Source organism: Marmota monax, unplaced genomic scaffold, assembly GCF_021218885.2.
Source record: "Marmota monax isolate L192 unplaced genomic scaffold, Marmota_monax_Labrador192_F-V1.1 WCK01_AAM20220418_F8-fsc00040, whole genome shotgun sequence".
NCBI classification, from domain to species: domain Eukaryota; kingdom Metazoa; phylum Chordata; class Mammalia; order Rodentia; family Sciuridae; genus Marmota; species Marmota monax.
In genome coordinates, this window is record NW_026692782.1 from 4,642,996 (window position 1) to 4,664,533 (window position 21,538).

Sequence of the window (21,538 nt, forward strand, 5' to 3'; positions counted from 1 at the left end):
GTTTTTATTTAAAATTTGACTCTAATTCCTTTTTGTAATTGTTGCTCTTGCTATATTATAATTGTACATAATAGTGCGATTCATTGTGCCATATTAGTATGTGGAAATAACATAATTTCCTTCCCCAGTACCTTCTCTTTTCCCTCCACCTGATCCCTGTGCTCTACTCTGCTTATCTGCCTTATATTATTATTATATGCAATGATTGATATATATATATATATATATATATATATATATATATATATATATATATATATACTCAGACAAACACACACACACACACACACAAGTGGGTCTCACTGTATTATGTTCATACATAGACATGGCATAATTGGTAGATTCAAAACGTAACTTTTTAACATGTATTCCAAGGATTTGAATTGTGTATAGCTATTATTCTGGCAATTAGTTTTTCATACATAGGATATGAATTTCCAATATGTTGCCACATAATTTTCTGGAAAGAGAATTATGGATACAGTTAGTCCACAAATGCACTGATTCTTTATATCATATACAGTAATTATACTTTGCAGTGGAATACACATTTCCATGGTTTTATTGAACATATCTTTATTTATTAAAATATTGTTTGGAATTAAATATGTAGAAACAACAGTGGGTATTAGATTCCTGTAATCTGCATTTGATATCATCTGCATTTTATATATTTTTTTTTATTTTTTTAAATTTTTTATTGTTGGTTGTTCAAAACATTACAAATTTCTTGACATATCATATTCCACACTTTGATTCAAGTGGGTTATGAACTCCCACCTTCCCCCCCATACACGGATTGCAGAATCACATCAGTTACACATCCATTGATTTACATATTGTCATACTAGTGTCTGTTGTGCTCCGCTGCCTTTCCCATCCTCCACCCTCCACCCTCCCCACCTCTCCCCTCCCCTCCCCTCCTCTCTCTCTACCCCCTCCACTGTATAACCCTGAGGGTCTCCTTCCATTTCCATGCAATTTCCCTTCTCTCTCCCTTTCCCTCCCACCTCTCATCCCTGTTAAATGTTAATCTTCTTCTCCTGCTCTTCATCCCTACTCTGATCTTAGTTACTCTCCTTATATCAAAGAAGACATTTGGCATTTGTTTTTTAGGGATTGGCTAGCTTCACTTAGCATAATCTGCTCTAATGCCATCCATTTCCCTGCAAATTCTATGATTTTGTCATTTTTTAATGCAGAGTAATACTCCATTGTGTATAAATGCCACATTTTTTTTATCCATTTGTCTATTGAAGGGAATCTAGGTTGGTTCCACAGTCTTGCTATTGTGAATTGTGCTGCTATGAACATCGATGTAGCAGTGTCCCTGTAGCATGCTCTAAGGCTATAGCTCTTTTAATCTAATTGTCTTACCTCTGTACATTACTGCATTGGACATCGTGTTTCTAATATACGAGCTATTCAGGGGACACTTCATATCCAACCACAGCACTCCAGCAGAAGTATAATTTCTGATTTTCTCTATCCATCCATCTAACTAATTTTGAAGGTAGGCACTTACTTTTTGGTCTAATTTCTCAGATAGACCTGAGAAAAATGTTTGATTTTCACTTTCTTCAGTATTTTTGCTTAGTGTCAGGACTGGAATGATAATGTCCAAGTTTTTCATGCTCTGGACTGGAAACTAGAAGTCTAATTAATCTTGTGTAAAAGTAAGGTTAGAAAATGATATATTCTTTGTTCTCTCATAAGCAAAAGGAAACATTTTCTGTGCTTTTGGTAAATACGAAGTTTTTATTATTAACTTGATTCAGTATTTTCCTACAGTTTCACCATAAGTAAACTGTACCACACTCTTTAATGAATATAGATCATAAAAATTTTGCTCAATGCAATATTCTAAATAGCAAGTTTCACCAATATGCACGTTGCATATATATGGTTATAGCAAAAATTAAATTTGCTGGCAAAAATTTTGTTTTGATTGTAGATTACTCACATGCATCCAGTTGGGTAGATATTTAGAATCAAAAGTTTGGTGGTTTTTAAGTGTTACAATTTGGTACAGAAATGGCTTGTGTTTTAATTTAGATGTTTATCCTTGGTTGGTTCTTTTTTTTTTTTTAATAAATTAAATTTTTTATTGTTGGCTGTTCAAAACATTACATAGTTTTTGATATATCATATTTCACAATTTGATTCAAGTGGGTTATGAGCTCCCATTTTTACCCCATATACAGATTGCAGAATCACATCAGTTACACATCCATTGATTTACATATTGCCATACTAGTGTCTGTTGTATTCTGCTGCCTTTCCTATCCTCTACTATCCCCCCTCCCCTCCCCTCCCCTCCCCTCCCCTCTTCTCTCTCTGCTCCCTCTACTGAGATTCCTTTGTCCCCCTTATATTATTTTTCCCCTTCCCCTCACTTCCTCTTGTATGTACTTTTGTATAACTCTGAGGGTCTCCTTCCATTTCCATGCATTTTCCCTTCTCTCTCCCTTTCCCTCCCACCTCTCATCCCTGTTTAATGTTAATCTTCTTCTCATGCTCTTCGACCCTACTCTGTTCTTAGTTACTCTCCTTATATCAAAGAAGACATTTGGCATTTGTTTTTTAGGGATTGGCTAGCTTCACTTAGCATAATCTGCTCTAATGCCATCTATTTCCCTGTAAATTCTATGATTTTGTCATTTTTTAATGCAGAGTAATACTCCATTGTGTATAAATGCCACATTTTTTTTATCCATTCATCCATTGAAGGGCATCTAGGTTGGTTCCACAGTCTAGCTATTGTGAATTGTGCTGCTATGAACATCGATGTAGCAGTGTCCCTGTAGCATGCTCTTTTTAGGACTTTAGGGAATAGACCGAGAAGGGGAATAGCTGGGTCAAATGGTGGCTCCATTCCCAGCTTTCCAAGAAATCTCCATACTGCTTTCCAAATTGGCTGCACCAATTTGCAGTCCCACCAGCAATGTACAAGTGTACCCTTTTCCCCACATCCTCGCCAGCACTTGTTGTTGTTTGACTTCATAATGGCTGCCAATCTAACTGGAGTGAGATGGTATCTTAGGGTGGTTTTGATTTGCATTTCTCTGACTGCTAGAGATGGTGAGCATTTTTTCATGTACTTGTTGATTGATTGTATGTCCTCCTCTGAGAAGTGTCTGTTCAGGTCTTGGCCCATTTGTTGATTGGGTTGTTTGTTCTCTTATTGTCTAATTTTTTGAGTTCTTTGTATACTCTGGATATTAGGGCTCTATCTGAAGTGTGAGGAGTAAAGATTTGTTCCCAGGATGTAGGCTCTCTATTTACCTCTCTTATTGTATCTTTTGCTGAGAAAAAACTTTTTAGTTTGAGTAAGTCCCATTTGTTGATTCTAGTTATTAACTTTTGTGCTATGGGTGTCCTATTGAGGAATTTGGAGCCCGACCCCACAGTATGTAGATCGTAGCCAACTTTTTCTTCTATCATACGGCGTGTCTCTGATTTGATATCAAGCTCCTTGATCCATTTTGAATTCACTTTTGTGCATGGCGAGAGAAAGGGATTCAGTTTCATTTTGTTGCATATGGATTTCCAGTTTTCCCAGCACCATTTGTTGAAGATGCTATCCATCCTCCATTGCATGCTTTTAGCCCCTTTATCAAATATAAGGTAGTTGTAGTTTTGTGGATTGGTTTCTGTGTCCTCTATTCTGTACCATTGGTCCACCCGCCTGTTTTGGTACCAGTACCATGCTGTTTTTGTTACTATTGCTCTGTAGTATAGTTTGAAGTCTGGTATTGCTATACCGCCTGATTCACACTTCCTGCTTAGCATTGTTTTTGCTATTCTGGGTCTTTTGTTTTTCCATATGAATTTCATGATTGCTTTCTCTATTTCTACAAGAAATGCCGTTGGGATTTTGATTGGCATTGCATTAAACCTATAGAGAACTTTTGGTAATATCGCCATTTTGATGATGTTAGTTCTGCCTATCCATGAACAGGGTATATTTTTCCATCTTCTAAGATCTTCTTCTATTTCTCTCTTTAGGGTTCTGTAGTTTTCATTGTATAAGTCTTTCACCTCTTTTGTTAGGTTGATTCCCAAGTATTTTATTTTTTTGAAGATATTGTGAATGGAGTGGTTGTCCGAATTTCCATTTCAGAGGATTTGTCGCTAATATACAGGAATGCCTTTGATTTATGCGTGTTGATTTTATATCCTGCCACTTTGCTGAACTCATTTATTAGCTCTAATAGTTTCTTTGTAGAGCCTTTTGGGTCTGCTAGGTATAGAATCATGTCATCTGCAAATAGTGATAATTTAAGTTCTTCTTTTCCTATTTTGATGCCTTTAATTTCTTTCGTCTGTCTAATTGCTCTGGCCAGTGTTTCGAGAACTATGTTGAACAGAAGTGGAGAGAGAGGGCATCCCTGTCTTGTTCCAGATTTTAGAGGGAATGCCTTCAATTTTTCTCCATTCAGAATGATGCTAGCCTGAGGCTTAGCATAGATTGCTTTTACAATATTGAGGTATGTTCCTGTTATCCCTAGTTTTTCTAGAGTTTTGAACAAACAGGATGCTGTACTTTGTCAAATGCTTTTTCCGCATCTATCGAGATGATCATATGATTCTTATTTTTAAGTCTATTGATGTGGTGAATAACATTTATTGATTTCCGTATATTGAACCAGCCTTGCATCCCAGGGATGAATCCTACTTGATCATGGTGCACAATTTTTTTGATAAGTTTTTGTATCCGAGTGGCCAGAATTTTATTGAGGATTTTTGCATCTAGGTTCATTAGAGATATTGGTCTGTAGTTTTCTTTCTTTGAAGTGTCTTTGTCTGGTTTCGGTATCAGGGTGATGTTGGCCTCGTAGAATGAATTTGGAAGTTCTCCCTCTTTTTCTATTTCCCGAAGTAGCTTGAAAAGTATTGGTATTAGTTCCTCTTTAAAGGTTTTGTAAAACTCTGCTGTATACCCATCCGGTCCTGGGCTTTTCTTAGTTGATAGTCTTTTGATGGTTTCTTCTATTTCCTCAATTGATATTGGTCTGTTTAGGTTGTCTATATCCTCCTGACTCAATCTGGGCAGATCATATGACTTAAGAAATTTATCTATGCCTTCACTATCTTCTAATTTATTGGAGTATAAGGATTCAAAATAATTTTTGATTATCATCTGTATTTCTGAAGTGTCTGTTGTGATATTGCCTCTTTCATCCCGTATGTTTGTAATTTGAGTTCTCTCTCTTCTTCTCTTTGCTAGCATGGCTAAGGGTCTGTCGATTTTGTTTATTTTTTCAAAGAACCAACTTTTAGTTTTGTCAATTTTTTCAATTGTTTCTTTTGTTTCGATTTCATTAATTTCAGCTCTGATTTTAATTATTTCTTGCCTTCTACTTCTTTTGCTGTTGTTTTGCTCTTCTTTTTCAAGGATTTTGAGATGAAGTATGAGATCATTTATTTGTTGGTTTTTTCTTTTTTTAAGGAATGAACTCCAAGCAATGAATTTTCCTCTTAGAACTGCTTTCAATGTGTCCCATAGATTCCGATATGTTGTGTCTGTGTTTTCATTAATCTCTAAGAATTTTTTAATTTCTTCCTTGATGTCTTCTATAACCCATTGATAATTCAGTAACCTATTGTTCATTCTCCAGGTGATGTATTCTTTTCCCTTCCTTCTTTTATGGTTGATTTTCAGTTCCATTCCATTATGATCAGATAGGATGCATGGTATTATCTCTACTCCTTTATATTGTCTAAGAGTTTCCCTGTGACATAATATATGATCTATTTTTGAGAAGGATCCATGTGCTGCTGAGAAAAAAGTGTAACTGCTTGATGTTGGGTGGTATATTCTATATATGTCAGTTAAGTCTAGGTTATTAATTGTGTTATTGAGTTCTATAGTTTCCTTATTCAACTTTTGTTTGGAAGATCTGTCCAGTGGTGATAGAGGTGTGTTGAAGTCTCCCATGATTATTGTATGGTGGTCTATTAGACTCTTGAACTTGAGAAGAGTTTGTTTGATGAACATAGCTGCACCATTGTTTGGGGCATATATATTTATGATTGTTATGTCTTGTTGGTGTATGGTTCCCTTGAGCAGTATGTAGTATCCCTCTTTATCCCTTTTGATTAACTTTGGCTTGAAATCTATTTTATTTGATATGAGTATGGATACTCCTGCTTGTTTCCGAAGTCCATATGAGTGATATGATTTTTCCCAACCTTTCACCTTCAGCCTATGTATGTCTTTTCCTATCAAATGCGTCTCCTGTAGACAGCATATTGTTGGGTCTTGTTTTGTGATCCATTCTACTAGCCTGTGTCTCTTAATTGGTGAGTTTAAGCCATTAACATTTAGGGTTATTATTGAGATATGGGTTGTTCTTCTAGCCATATTTGTTTATTTATGTTACTAAACAAGGTTTGTTTTCCTCTTTGATTATTTTCCCCCCTTTAGTGTCCTACCTCCCACTGTTGGTTTACATTGTTATTTTCCATTTCCTCTTCCTGTAATGTTTTGCCAAGGATGTTTTGAAGAGATGGTTTTCTAGCTGCAAATTCTTTTAACTTTTGTTTATCGTGGAAGGTTTTAATTTCATCTTCCATCCTGAAGCTTAATTTCGCTGGAAACACAATTCTTGGTTGGAACCCATTTTCTTTCAGTGTTTGAAATATGTTATTCCAGGATCTTCTATCTTTCAGAGTCTGTGTTGAAAGATCAGCTGTTATCCTGATTGGCTTACCCCTAAATGTGATCTGCTTCCTTTCTCTTGTAGCTTTTAAAATTCTTTCCTTATTCTGTATGTTGGGCATCTTCATTATAATGTGTCTAGGTGTGGGTCTCTTATGATTTTGCACATTTGGCGTCCTGTAGGCTTCTAGGATTTGGGGTTCTGTCTCATTCTTCAAGTCTGGGAAGTTTTCTCGTATTATTTCATTGAATAGATTGCTCATTCCTTTGGTTTGAAACTCTGTCCCTTCCTGTATCCCAATGACTCTTAAATTTGGTCTCTTGATGTTATCCCATATTTCTTGGATGTTCTGCTCATGGTTTCTTAACAGTCTTGCTGAGCTGTCTATGTTCTTTTCGAGTTGAAATACTTTATCTTCATTGTCTGATGTTCTGTCTTCTAAGTGTTCTACTCTGGTGGTAGTATTCTCAATTGAGTTTTTAAGTTGGCTTATTGCTTCCTGCATTTCTAGGATTTCTGTTTGTTTGTTTTTTATAACCTCTATTTCCCTGTATAGTTGATCTTTTGCTTCTTGGATTTGTTTATGTAATTCATTGTTGAAGTGATCTTTCATTGTCTGATTTTGCTGTCTGATGTCTTCCTTGAGACTCCAGATCATCTGAAGCATGTATATCCTGAATTCTTTATCTGACATTCCATCTGCTACAGCTATTACCTCTTCTAACGTTGAGTTGACCTGCAATGCTTGTGGTCCTTTCTTTCCTTGTCTCTTCATACTGTTCGCGTTCCTTTCTACTTGGTGAAACTGTTGTGCTATTGAATTTTCCCCCTATATATTTATATTGGTCTTGTATAGTTGCAAAGTCTCCCTCGCAGGCGCGGACGGCGGCTCTGTCCCTCTGCGGGCCGCTAGGCTTGTTCTGTCGGTGGTCACAGTTCTGTCTACTTTGCAGGCGCAGGCAGTGGCACTGCCCCTCTGCAGGCCTCTGGGGCTGTACTGCCAGTGGGTCGCAGGTCCGCCTACCTTGCAGGCGCGGGGGGTGGGGGCGGCTCTACCCTTCCTCAGGCCACTGGGCCTGTTCTGTCTCTCGGTTGCAGGTCTGGCCTGTTCTGATGGTGGTCACAGTTCCCTCTACCTTGCCGGCGCAGGGGGAGGGGGCGGCTCTGCCTCTCAGCAGACCGCTGCTCCTCTTCTGCCGGTGGGTCGCAGGCCCGCCTACCTTGCAGGAGTGATTGGAAGCTCTGTCCCGCTGCGGGCCACTGGGCCTTTTCTGTCGGTGGTCACCGTTCCACCTACCTGGGAGGCGGGGGGGGTGGGGGGCGGCTCTGCCCCTCAGCAGGTCGCTGGGCCTGCTCTGTGCGGGGTCACAGTTCCCTCTACCTTGCCGGTGCAGGGGGAGGGGGCGGCTCTACCTCTCAGCAGGTCGCTGCTCCTCTTCTGATGGTGGGTCGCAGGCCCGCCTACCTTGCAGGAGTGATTGGAAGCTCTGTCCCGCCGCGGGCCACTGGGCCTTTTCTGTCTGTGGTCACAGTTCCCCTACCTGGCAGGTGCGGGGGGTGGGGGGCGGCTCTGCCCCTCAGCAGGCCGCTGGGCCTGCTCTGTGCGTGGTCACAGTTCCCTCTACCTTGCCGGTGCAGGGGGAGGGGGCAGCTCTGCCTCTCAGCAGGTCGCTGCTCCTCTTCTGCCGGTGGGTCGCAGGCCCGCCTACCTTGCAGGAGTGATTGGAAACTCTGTCCCACCGCGGGCCTTTTCTCTCGGTGGTCACCTGGCAGGCGCGGGGGGGTGGGGGGTGGCTCTGCCCCTCAGCAGGCCGCTGGGCCCTGTCTGTGCGTGGTCACAGTTCCCTCTACCTTGCCGGTGCAGGGGGAGGGGGCGGCTCTGCCTCTCAGCAGGCCGCTGCTCCTCTTCTGCCGGTGGGTCGCAGGCCTGCCTACCTTGCAGGAGTGATTGGAAGCTCTGTCCCGCCGCGGGCCACTGGGCCTTTTCTGTCCGTGGTCACAGTTCCACCTACCTGGCAGGCGCGGGGGGTGGGGTGCGGCTCTGCCCCTCAGCAGGCCGCTGGGCCCTCTCTGTGCGTGGTCACAGTTCCCTCTACCTTCCATTTTATATATTTCAAACCTGCATTACTCCTTCGATCCACTGAGTGTCAGATTGAAGAGATATAGCAATACATTCATGTCATTTGTAGTTGTCTATTTTGAAATTTTGAAATTATTGATGTTCTCACAAATTATGAATATCCTTACCATTTAAAAAAATTATTTATTTAACAGAGTATGTATTTAAATATCATTATCACCTTTTCATAATTCAAATCTCTTGATGATAACATAACTTTCAGATAAGATCAGTGAAATCTTCTTTGATAGAAAATTTCCCTCACTAAAGGGCTTGTCATATTAAGATCTACATACAGAAACAACAAAACATGATATAAATGTAATTTCAACTGTATTGTTCCTTAGTAACAATATAACTGTGCGAACATTTTTAATGATATGTTCAAAGAAAGAGATACTCATTATAAATTGTCTACTACTCTTTAAACTATAAACACTAATGTTTAATATCTTATTACCTTTGTGAAGCAGGTACTCTAAATCACCACTTATTTTCGCTCCTTGATAATATTGCTAGATCCTGTTAGCTAGTCTGGTAAGCATAGTTGATGTTTAAAATATATCATTACAACCAGTTATTAGGATGTATTCAATTTATGTTAGGAAAGGTTTCAGAAGGTACCTTTTAACAATTATTTCTACCACTATGTTTTAAAATATGTCTAGATATGGGCTTTTTAAGTGGATCTTTATTCTTCATAGAATATATAAAGCAAGAAAGGTTTTTATTCATATTATAGATATACTATGTCAACTTATTATATAGTATTTGTTGTTTTATATCCAAATAGCTCATAATACTCCCTACAGAATTAAGTTAATATTGCCATACATAGAAAGGAGGAAATATATCTAAGAAATTATGATTTATATGCTATTGTTTTTCTTTTAAGTTAAATACATAATGCATAATTTGTTATTTTATTCTTTTTGCATTTTTAAGGCCTGGAAAACTAAGAATTTCTAGTACATGAAGTCAGATTCAGCAATTGAAAGTTTTAGGATAATATCTATTCATATGTATATTTATATATGTATTTATAGTATATAAACATACTATATTATTTATCATGATTTATTGGCATGGTTTCTTGAAATTGTAACCTAAGTGTTAAGGATCACCAATTATTTTAGGTATACTTTCACAGAAATCATGCCTTCTTAAACATGACCATGTTTTCATCTTCTCACTTTCTTTAGTTATCATATGACAGAATTCCCTCCATGTCTGTCATTTGCTACCTATAAATGGCCAAGCTTTGCAACTTTTGCATTCCTAGAAATTTCTTGTTCCAGGCAGCCTCATCCTTTATGCCATAATGATACATTCATTCTACTTGGTAACACTACGTCAAATTCTGAAATCAACATATGGACAATATGCACCATTTGTGCTCCTGAATTTGTTGAGTGTCTTCTTGAAAATAATTTTGTTAAAGATTCATGGGTTGCTCAAGATTTAATGATTCATAATGATGAAACCTAAAATTTCCACTGAAGAAATTTACACCCATGACAAGTTACTGAATTGTCATGACTGATTAATGGCACGGTTCTATGTGAAACAAATCAACTTGGGATGAGGTTGTTTTTTTCTTTTTTCCTTTTAATCATTTTGGTAACATCATTTATCCTGTTTGCACAATTGATAGAAACTCCAAAATATGGATGCTTCTTTAAAATTATGTTGTTAAAATGCACAACACGATTAACTGAACAGAAACTAAGTAGACCTTAATTGAGCAAACAGGTGTAGCGGTGATTAACATTGTACTTATTAGAGAAATTAGAAATTGTTGTTTTTCATATGAGATTGATGTGGGAGATCTATACTAGAGGATAGAACAGACTAGAGTAAAAAATGAATAAGAAATACAAGATGATGCTTCAGTTAATAAGCAGATAATATGACTCCACTCCCTGGAAAGGAGATGTGTAGAAAAACGACAACAGTGGATTAAATTTCTGTTTGTCATTTTAAATTTTCAGCAATTAGAAATAAAATGACAGTTATATTGGTAGGAAAATAACTTAGTTCTCTGCATGATGAAATTTAAAAAGGAAATTTTGAGGAAAATATACCCTGACTTTGTTTATCATGTATTTTTACTTAGTGTTTCATTTCCCTGGGTTCTAATTACATTTTTTTCTTTTTGATTCTTAAGGGAAATATGGGCATATCTACAATGCAGTTAGAAACTCAGTAGATTTTTAGCTTGAATTGTAAAGCAAAGTCTCCTTTATTAATAGTTCTTTGGAAGGTATATGTTTCACAGTTGCTCTTGGAAGAGTTTTTCCGAAATACATTGAGAATTTTTCAGTCGTCTTGAATTTTGTATGTTATGAATGGAAACAAATTATATTACCCATTACCCTATCAGATAATAATTCAAAATAATTAATAGAAAGTGACCCTTGGTATTTTAAAAAATTAGACTTATATACAATGGTTAAGAGGTATTTTTTATATCTGAGATATTTAGATGAATATGTGCAGAAATGTTCTTGCTAGATCTAGTTTTTTCACCTGTCATTTCTCTGTTCCCAGTTGCCAGGCAACCATTCTGATAGCTTGCATCAACTTACCTTATCCTAAGCATGTTCCTTTGCCTGTCTTGGCCTGACATCATCTCTGTCTTAGAAACACATTGCTGTCCCTAAAATAGGAACTTTGAAATACAATTAAAAACCGACAACAAAAGATAAACTTCACTTTCATACAATTACATGTGTTTATATATTACATAAAATAAATACAGAGATATTATATCAGAAATTTTTAACTATGACCCTTTTCTACAAAAATTGATCTTCCTGAGAACAGAATATTTCCATTAATAAAATAATAAATAATGTTTATTCTGAGAAGCACACCTGATGCCAAACCAAACAAATTCTGAGTCACAAGATACTTTTCTGATAAAAGGAATCTTGAAATGCAAAAATTTATTCTATGATGAACAGAGATACATATAATTGGACAAGTGAAGTACTTCACAGTAGTGAGATCACAAGTGTCTACAATGTCGGCAACCTGCATATCTATCTATGGCTAAGCCTTTAGCTAAGGCTTTCTGACCTCTGTCATTAGAAATTATCAGTTATTCAGAACCCCTTAACTCCCCCACGCCCCCGCCTTTTTCTAAGACGTTTCATTGCTTTGCTAGTGAAGGAGAAACACAGGGAACTGCTGTCCCAGAGGCTATGATTCTGCCCATCAGGAGAAATGGGAATTTTTTTTGTTTGTTTTAATATGTTTTTAGTTATAGATGGATACAATATATTCATTTGTTTGTTTATTATTTACTTATTTATTTATTTTTATGTGGCACTCTACCACTGAGCCACAGCCCTAGCCCCTCTTAAAACCTTTTTAATGAAACATTTTATTTGCCCAAGTGTCTGCTGCATTATATTGTTAGTTTTTTTTTTTTCTAACAGTGATACATTATAAGTTTTTTTCACTTATAAAAGCCTTGTTTCATCAATTATCGGTATTTTGTTCTTTGAAATAATGAAGATACATCTTATTTTTGTATGTATACTGATTTTACCAGTACATTGTTAAATGGTACATTTGTAAAAGTGTTTTTTATTTAAGTAGAATTTCTTAGAAATCTGTTTGTTTTTCTCCACTAATTTCAACTTTGAATTAAAAACATTTTTAAAATGCCTTTAATTTTAAAAAATTTGGAAAAAAAAGCATTTTTATACTGCTCTTTATTGTACTGAAATGTAATCTGATTCATTGAAAAGGGAATGTAATTAATTTTTTCATGTGTGATGTACCAGTCTTGAGATGATTTAAGAACACATAAAAACTATAAAATTTAGAACTTCAGATTTCAAATTTAGGTCCTAGTTTTCTAAACTATTGTGCTAAAGTGGAAATTTGCTCTATCAAAATCATCCTTGGATGACAAAATATTAAGCATTTTAGGATTGATTAACCATAATAAAAACTGCATGATTTACTCTTCTTTATATAGTATGAATTATATTCATTAAACACAAATTCTTATTAATGTCATATAATGTTCTATTTATTTTAAAATAAGCACAACTACATATTCTGTTTAGGCAGTGTTATAGTTTGCCATAACATTCAACTGAAATGTAAATATATGCATACTCTGATCTTGATGATTATATTTCACTTGAGAAAATCCTCATCAGGAGCAAAACTACACAAAAACCTCATCATTTTTAGTGATCTACTTTAAGAATCTGAAAAAGTTTATCTCTTTTCAACAAGGGTGACCTCAAACAGATCAAGAATAAACAAGCTTGTTTTACCTCATAACTTACTTGACAAGTACATTATAATTTCACTGTTTAAGATCTGTTCAATGTTAAATATTTCTAGTAAATCTTGCAATTAAAAAATTATTTCTGGATATATTTATTCTTTGAAATAAATTATAAAGATTTTCTAGTAAGTCATCCAAACATATATTTATAGAAGAAGGTCATTATTATAACAATTTTTTAGTTTCTGTACTTCATGAGGATTTTTAAGGTTGATACATTAAGAAAGGGGACAAAAAGGCAAATTCAAAAGGATACATAAACAATTCTATATGCATCTGATTTATTATTATGGTTGTATTTGATTCTAATAAAATGTTTTTCATTGATGAGAAACCCAAACTTGGGCCAGGCGCAGTGGCACACGCCTGTAATTCCAGCAATTAGGGAGGCTGAGGCAGGAGGATTATGAGTTCAAAGCCAGCCTCAGCAAAAGTGAGGTGCTAAGTAACTCATAAGACTATTTGTATTTAAAAATACAAAATAGAGGGGCTGGGGATGTGGCTCAAGTGGTAGCGCGCTTGCCTGGCATGCGTGCTGCCCGGGTTCGATCCTCATGCACCACATACAAACAAAGATGTTGTGTCCGCCGATACTTGAAAAATAAATATTAAAAAATTTAAAAAAAAAAAAAAAAAAAAAAAAATACAAAATAGAGCTGGGGTGTGGCTCTGTGGTCGAGTGCCCCTGAGTTCAATTCCTGGTACCAAAAAAATAAATACTTTCCCTAATGTATCTGGAGAGAAAATAATTTTGCCTAATATTCTACCTTATTTTGATTACACAAAATGAAAACAATGCCCGTAGAATGTTTAATTTTTCCATCCCCCCTTGCTGAAGTTCTGGAATTTGAATCTTAAAGGGCATAGAATAGCCCAGTTTTTCCAGTAATTATTTTAATTCCCATTAGGATTTTATGCCAATTATTTAATCAGGAATGAGAGTCTGGCTATTTTTTTCCCATTGTTTTTACTATGAAATGAATTCTGAAGCTGTGAAAGGTTGTAATATGATTTATTTAAGAATTATTTACAATGTTTAAATGAAGGAATATACTTGGAACTCTGGTAGACTCAATGAAAAGTTTTTTTGGAAGTGGGGGGAAGAGCTTCAGTTGTCTTAATGCCCATTTAAATTTTAACAAATTTTAAACTTATAAACATTTTTCCCTAAATGAAACACCTCACCCCCCATGCTTCTGAAATAGTATTTTGAGAACATCTTTGGGAACACTTTTTGTAGATTTGACTTCTGGAAAAAAAATAAGAAAAATCTGAAAAAGAGTCTTATTCTCATCAAATTATACTCTCTCCATAGGTATTTATTAATGAGGGAGTGCTAATTAAATCTTAATAAAGTCAATGTTTTGATACAGAGTCTCTATCCCATTTCTTCTTGGTTTTAAGCCCTCTCTATTTTTGTGTAAATTATTCACACAAATAGCAGAGGAATAACACAGATGAATTCAAGTAAAGACACAAATACTAGCAGGAGAGGATGGTTTTACCCAAGTTATTTTAGATCAAAGCCTAATGGATCCATTTTGAGAAATTCTACACAATAAAAGGGGATTTGTTATCACTAAACCTACTAATTTTGTTCTCTAAATACGGATAGGTGCTGGAAAATTGTAGTACTTTATTACTATTTTCTCTAAAAGTAAGCCGCTCTTATTTTCAAGCACCCAGTAAATTAGATGTTTATTTTTTTCACAATATTCCTAAGGGAATACAAAGGGCAGCTTTAAAGAAAGTGCCATATGCATGAGTCCTGTATTGCTGAAAAAGTGTTGCTTCTGCTTCTGGGGTTATTGAAAATACATTTCACAGCTATAGATTAAAAGGAAAGAATCTACTCAATGAAATACAGCTATAGTCTACATGTAACCAGCAGAAGATTTTTAAGGAGAGGTTTTATTAGATTCAAATATTGAAATGTGAAACAAAGTTATAATGAAGAACACTGCAGAGATTAATTCAATGTCAATGAGAATACAGTTTACTGATTCTGTTTTTCAAGAGTTGATAAGATAAGAAAGGAAAGCCATGTTAATAGAAATGCATTTGTAAAAATTAAATGAACTAAGTGTGGTTGCTTTCTTTCTTCTTTCTTTTTAACAGTATGAAAGAAGTAGGGGTAGGCCATAAGCAGTGGAGGGGTCTCACATCATCCACCTGCAAGCAGTGTCCAATGGTCTATACCAGTCCTGTCTGTGGTTCAGATGGCCATACCTACTCCTCTCAGGTAAAAACAAATAGTTCTTTAAAGGGGGCTTAATATGTTTAATTTTGAGTTTAGATTCCACTGGGGACACTGCATAATATGCTACATTATTTTAAATACTTTTTTTGGAAAAAATCTTAATTTTTTAAATGTGTCCTGAGTGTTTTGGGGTTGTAAGAGGTATTGCTCTGTGTCTGTCTGCTAAAGTTTTAAGGTACACATAGAAATAGAGCTATTGTTAAGAGAGGGAATGGATGTTTCTGATTCTTCTCAACATGCCTTGGATCTTGGTGAATGTAGTGTGGTGCAGGACCTCAGCTTTGTGTGTTTGCAAAATTCATATTGTTAGTGCCAGGGAGAATGAACCTAATCACATTATCAAAGCCCACATAAAATGATGAGTAAATTACAAAAACTTATTAAGTTACAATGAAGGATAGAGGTTGTGATATCCAAACTGGTAGGTAGAGCTACATGGGAAGCAAATTTTAATCCTAACTTTATGAAAATTGATGGATGAATAAATTGAATCAGTGAAGATATTGAATGATTTTTTTTCTGGAATCCAGCTAAGACAACTCTATGTATTTCTTTGCTTTAGAAATACAGTATATATTCCAAAAGTGCTGATATGTTTGTACCAAGGATGTCATTATCCCTAGAAAGTGCTAATCGTATCTGTTTAAAACTGCTTTTAGGATAGTCCTGACAGATGGTCCTTCTTCTTATTACTTGATTTTGCATTTATACCGAGTTGCCATCATAGAAGATTTCCATAGGTCTGAGACTATGTTGGAGGACTTGTTTGATGATCCCTATTTTTTTTTAACCTTTATTTTGTTTATTTAGTTTTATGTGGTGCTAGGGATCAAACTCAGTGCTAGGCAAGTCCCTTGTTCTTGGATAGGGAGAATTAATATTATCAAGATAACCATACTACCAAAAGCATTATACAGATTTAATGTAATTAAGTTGCATTAAATTGCAATTAAATTGCATTATACAGATTTAGTTCAAAATTCCAATGACATTCCTCATAGAAAGAGAAAAAGCAGTCATGAAATTCATCCGGAAAACCAGACCCAGAATAGCTAAAGTAATTCTTAGCAAGAAGAATGAAGCAAGTGGCATCACTATACCAGACCTTAAACTATTCTACGGAGGAATAGTAACAAAAACAGCATGGTATTAGCTGTAAAATAGACTGGTAGACCAATGGTACAGAATAGAGGACACAGAGACAAGCCCATATAATTACAGTTGTCTTTCATTAGACAGAGGCACCAAAAATATACACTGGTGAAAAGATAGCCTCTTCAACAAATAGTGGTGGGAAAACTGGAAATCCATATGCAACAAAATGAAATTAAACCCCTATCTCTCACCATGCACAAAACTCAACTCAAAGTGGATCAAGGACCTAGGAATTAAACCAGAGACCCTGCATCTACTAGAAGAAAAAGTAGGCCCAAATCTCCATCATATCAGATTAGGCTCCTACTTCCTTAACAAGACTCCTATAGTGCAAGAATTAAAATCAAGAATTAATAAATGGGATAGATTCAAACTAAAAAGCTTCTTCTCAGCTAAAGAAACAATGTCAGTGATATGTATAGAGAGCCTACAGTTTGGGAGCAAATTTTTATCACTTGCATATCAGATAGGGCACTAATATCTGGGGTATTTAAAGAACTCAAAAATGATGATCACTATGTTATTAAGTGCTTAAAACACAGTCCTCATAAATTCATCTGTGGTTAAGTCAATTCTTTCCTGTATATTTCCAGTACCATAGGGTGCTCCATTGTTCTCCCTGTGTACTAGGCACACAGTGAAGCCTTAGCTTACAAATCAAGTGTTTCTATCAATGTTGTTCCTAAAATTGATCTTCAACATAATCCATATTTGATATTTATTTACATGTGCCATTTTCAGTAAATGCTTTATTTATATAGGAAGATTAAAAATATGATTACAATGAATACGTGGCTCTTCAGAAACCTCAAATCATCATCTTTATTGTTGCCCATACAAATTTAACTTGGCCACTTTTGCACTTTGAACCACCCATTCTACTCTTGATTGTTTTCACTGACACCAGGAAAGGGGAATTGCATACAACAATAAAATTAAACAGAACTCTTAGCCTCATAAGAAATTATATTAAACTCTTGCTACTGTTTTTAAGTTTGTTGTTATTGAAATTCAAATTAGGACTTCCAGGGTTTTTTTTCCCCCCCTTAAAGAGAAAGTGTTGCTCTAGGCTATTTATACTAGATCAAAATCAAAGATCACAGAGGCATGCCTTCTTGAAAAGATCATTTTATGTTTTCCATCATTCACTATGTTTGAACAACTCTTGAGGCTTTTTATTTATTGCACGGTAATGGTGAGCTCCAAATCCCATGCTGACTCTGATGGTCAACTGAGCCCCCCAATGACATTATTAATCTGGAAGCTGAGTAGCCCTGAGATGGTACAAGTTGTCCAGAAGACAGATACTTTGAGTCCTGGGTGTCAGACACTATAGGCAGGTTGGAATATCAGTTTCATTCTTATTCATGTTTCTGTATTTTGGACCCCCCCCAAGTTTATTTATTTCAGTTAAATGACAAGACTAGGGCATAATTTTAAAAAAATATCTGTTTTTTCACAATATGACCACTTTGAATATTATTTGATCAGAGTTCAAACTCAAGCTTGTTAGCTTTCTAGAGGCTCAGCAAAGTAAAAACTGCAAACACTACAAGACAAATGAACGAATAAAGAACTATGAAAATATAGGTTGAAAAAATATTGGAACATTTGTGATTTTTATAAGAAGTATTTTTGTAATATCATCTTTTATTTCTCTTAAGAGAAATTATTGACTTTTGTGGGAAAAATGCTTAGTCTTTTTAAAAGAGCCAATGATTGTTGAAATTTTAAAAATTCAGCAATGTCAGAAAAAAATGAAAATATAATTGTTCAAGCTTATTTGAGAGGTACTCATTCCTGAAATTAACACAAAAATGAAGGTCTTTGTTTCTTCACTTCAGACAAAGTCTATTTTGATTGTGTGTTAAGCGCTGTTAAGAGAGAGAAATTTTTCCCCAGTATGGAATCTGTGTTAGACCTTGGTTTTATTTGTTGTTTTCTTATGTAAATTGTGTATAACATTTGTTGTAAGCATAAGTCAATAAATGATACTAATGTTTTAGAACTGAGCAGAACATCCAAAATATGAATTCCCTGAGGACAACAGTGGCTGATTTTAAACTCTTTCTGTCATATTTAGTCATGCAGTGCTGGACAGGTGAACTAAATCATGGTGAATTCCCTAGAAATGAGATTTGCTTATGAAATTGCCTATGTGTGTGTGCACCTGCATTGAAGGAAAACAAATGGAAAGCTTATCCATTTTATACTGGAATTCCCAACCTAGCTGCAGAGACTTTGCATAAATGGTTCAGGATAAGACTCCACACGTATAAACTTTACATGCTCCCCAGGTAACATTTATGTGTAACTATGGTTGAGAACCATTGATACATCCTTCAAGTTGTTGCCTTGAAATCTTAAAAAAAAATGTCTATATATATATATATATATATATATATATATATATATACACATCTCTCTCTCTCTTTCTCTCTCTCTCTCTCTCTCTCTATATATATATATATATATATATATATATATATATATACACACACACATATATTTATATATACACAAACATATTCGTATACATATATGTATATATTTGTTATATACTAGAATAATAACACAATAACAGCATTAAAGAAGTATTTATATTATATTCTAATATAATGTTCCACTTTAAATTTCAACATTCTATGATGTTTTATTCTTTTGAGGCCTATTTTTATGAGGCCTATTTTTACTTAACTTTTAATAGTTAATAATTTTGGTAACAGAGTAACTATATGTGCATTTTGAAAGGTACTTCAACATTAAAGTTTGCTATGCTGAATCTATTAGTATTTACGATTTAATTGCCCCACCTTCCATCCTCTAAATACCTCGAGCTGAGATCATTTTATGGTAGGAAAATCAATATTTGGAAATGCAGGGGCATTATTTCTATTTAAACCGCTTTTCAGCATAGCCACGGTTTGACTTTTGGCTTAGGTATGCCAACTGGATTGAGGTCACACCTCCAACACATCAGGATGATCAGTTACTGGGATAAGCTCTCATAAAAGCACTGAACATGAAAAAAAAATAATACACATGAAATTCATCATAAAATCTCATATTTAAAAGGAATGGAACAGGATGACCAGGGCCATCCTGGCAAGGGTCCCTCATATGACATCATGTTCAGTGAGATAAACCTCTATAGCTAAGGACAGTTCTAATGTTGAGAAAAGCTGTCCTCTCCTTACACTGATTTAGATTCCAGAACTCCCTATCCTTACCTCTGAAAACATATCATGAAACGCAAAAATGTATTCTTTTTTCTGCAGTTACTGGGAAAAAAAATATGACTTCCTGGATCCATTTAAAATGGGAATCAGAAGCTAAAAGGCACTAGCAAAACAGCCTGAGGGGTAGAACATTATTTAATATTTTTAAAACCCTATCCCCAGTGCTTTAGAATGATCTCACACCCATTCATTTATTTAAATATGAACTTTTTTTTTTTGTGAAGCTCATCTGTGCTGTGCTTGAGACATTCAACATTGTTTCAATAGAAACTCAGCCCTCTCTTTTACATTGGTATTTGATCAGATTTGTCATACTTAATTAAATTATATGACTACGATTTTAGTTGATGGAAGAGATTTTAGGAAGCAAAAAGTGTCATGGATGTAGCATGAACTTCTGACAGAAATGTAGGGTTTGAAGTCACTTAGGAACCCTAAAAGTTCAGCATGGTGTGGGTGTCAGTTGAAGGAAAAAGTGTAATGTTTTATTGTTGTCAATCAAAAAATCACTCCTTCAGGAGAAACTAAACAATATGCACTTGTCTGTAAATATTTCATGTTTGTGTTAAATATCATTATCAAGTTAGAGGTCAAAGATGATTTTTTTGTCAGTTGAATTTGTAGATTAGAAATAATCTGTGAATTATAATGATTAAATATTTTGTAGAGAAATATAGAGTATAAATAAATTCAAAATATTTTTTGTCTTCAATCCTGGGTTTATTTTCTGTTCATATTAATGATTTGAATATATAGAACATTTCATGATCTATACATTGTATTATTTCATCATTAGTGTATTTCAATTTACACATAAAGGTAAGGGAAATGATAATTTATAGACATTAATGACTTTTCTCTTTGAGAAAGGAAAAGGAGACATAATAAAATTAAGTTTGAATGTAAAAATGAAAAAAAGTTTATGAAAGAATTAATATGCTAAACCAACTGCTTGTATTGTTAAATAAAGGATTCTTTTATCTTTTCATTTACAAATAATTCCACATACCTTTCTTTTTTTTAATTTTTTTTATTGGTTGTTCAAAACATTATAAAGCTCTTGACATATCATATTTCATACATTAGATTCAAGTTGGTTATGAACTCCCAATTTTACCCCAAATACAGATTGCAGAATCACATCGGTTACACATCCACATTTTTACATAATGCCCTATTAGTAACTGTTGTATTCTGCTACCTTTCCTATCCTCTACCATACCTTTCTGTGGCAATGGAATGTCTTGCTTCTATTATTTTATTGTTCAAATTCCTTTTCTAAAACTTATGCTAAAGAGATTCAACTTAATTTCCATGATCATATTACACTAGGAAGTCTGGTACATTTCAGGATGGTGAGCATCTTGGAAGACAGTTGCTGAGGTACTGAGTGAGCATACTCCTTTTTCAGGGTTCATGCTCTGCTCTGTCCACTCTTAGAACTCACCTGCCCTTCCCCTCCAGGCATGAATTATTTTATACCTTTCTCTTTAACCTTAACATGGACAGTACATAGACTTACCTTCATGGCCTGATCAAGACTCTTGAGTTAGTATATTAACCCTGATGAGTTTAGGACAAATTTATATCTTGATACATTTTTTTTTATTTCTTAGATACATAACATTTTTAAGCTTGTAATCTTCTTATGTATGAGCCACTTTGTGTCAAGATGGCCTTTTAAAAACAACATTGATATTATTCTAAGTTTTATGAAATTCTATTAGTTTACTTAGTTCTTTGACTTGATTCCTTAGAAAAATGAGAAGCTAGACAATCCATGTGTCT

At 35.1% G+C, this 21,538-nt stretch overlaps 1 protein-coding gene across 2 annotated transcripts in view; it reads left to right on the forward strand.

The window, feature by feature from the left end:
- The window catches only part of Spock3 (SPARC (osteonectin), cwcv and kazal like domains proteoglycan 3), a 433,106-nt gene that overhangs the window by 286,724 nt on the left and 124,844 nt on the right, over positions 1–21,538 (forward strand). For both annotated transcript variants that reach the window (XM_058580375.1, XM_046447791.2), the window contains exon 5: positions 15,215–15,338. In XM_058580375.1, coding sequence (XP_058436358.1) covers positions 15,215–15,338 — 124 coding nt within the window. The remainder of the gene's footprint in view (positions 1–15,214; positions 15,339–21,538) is intronic.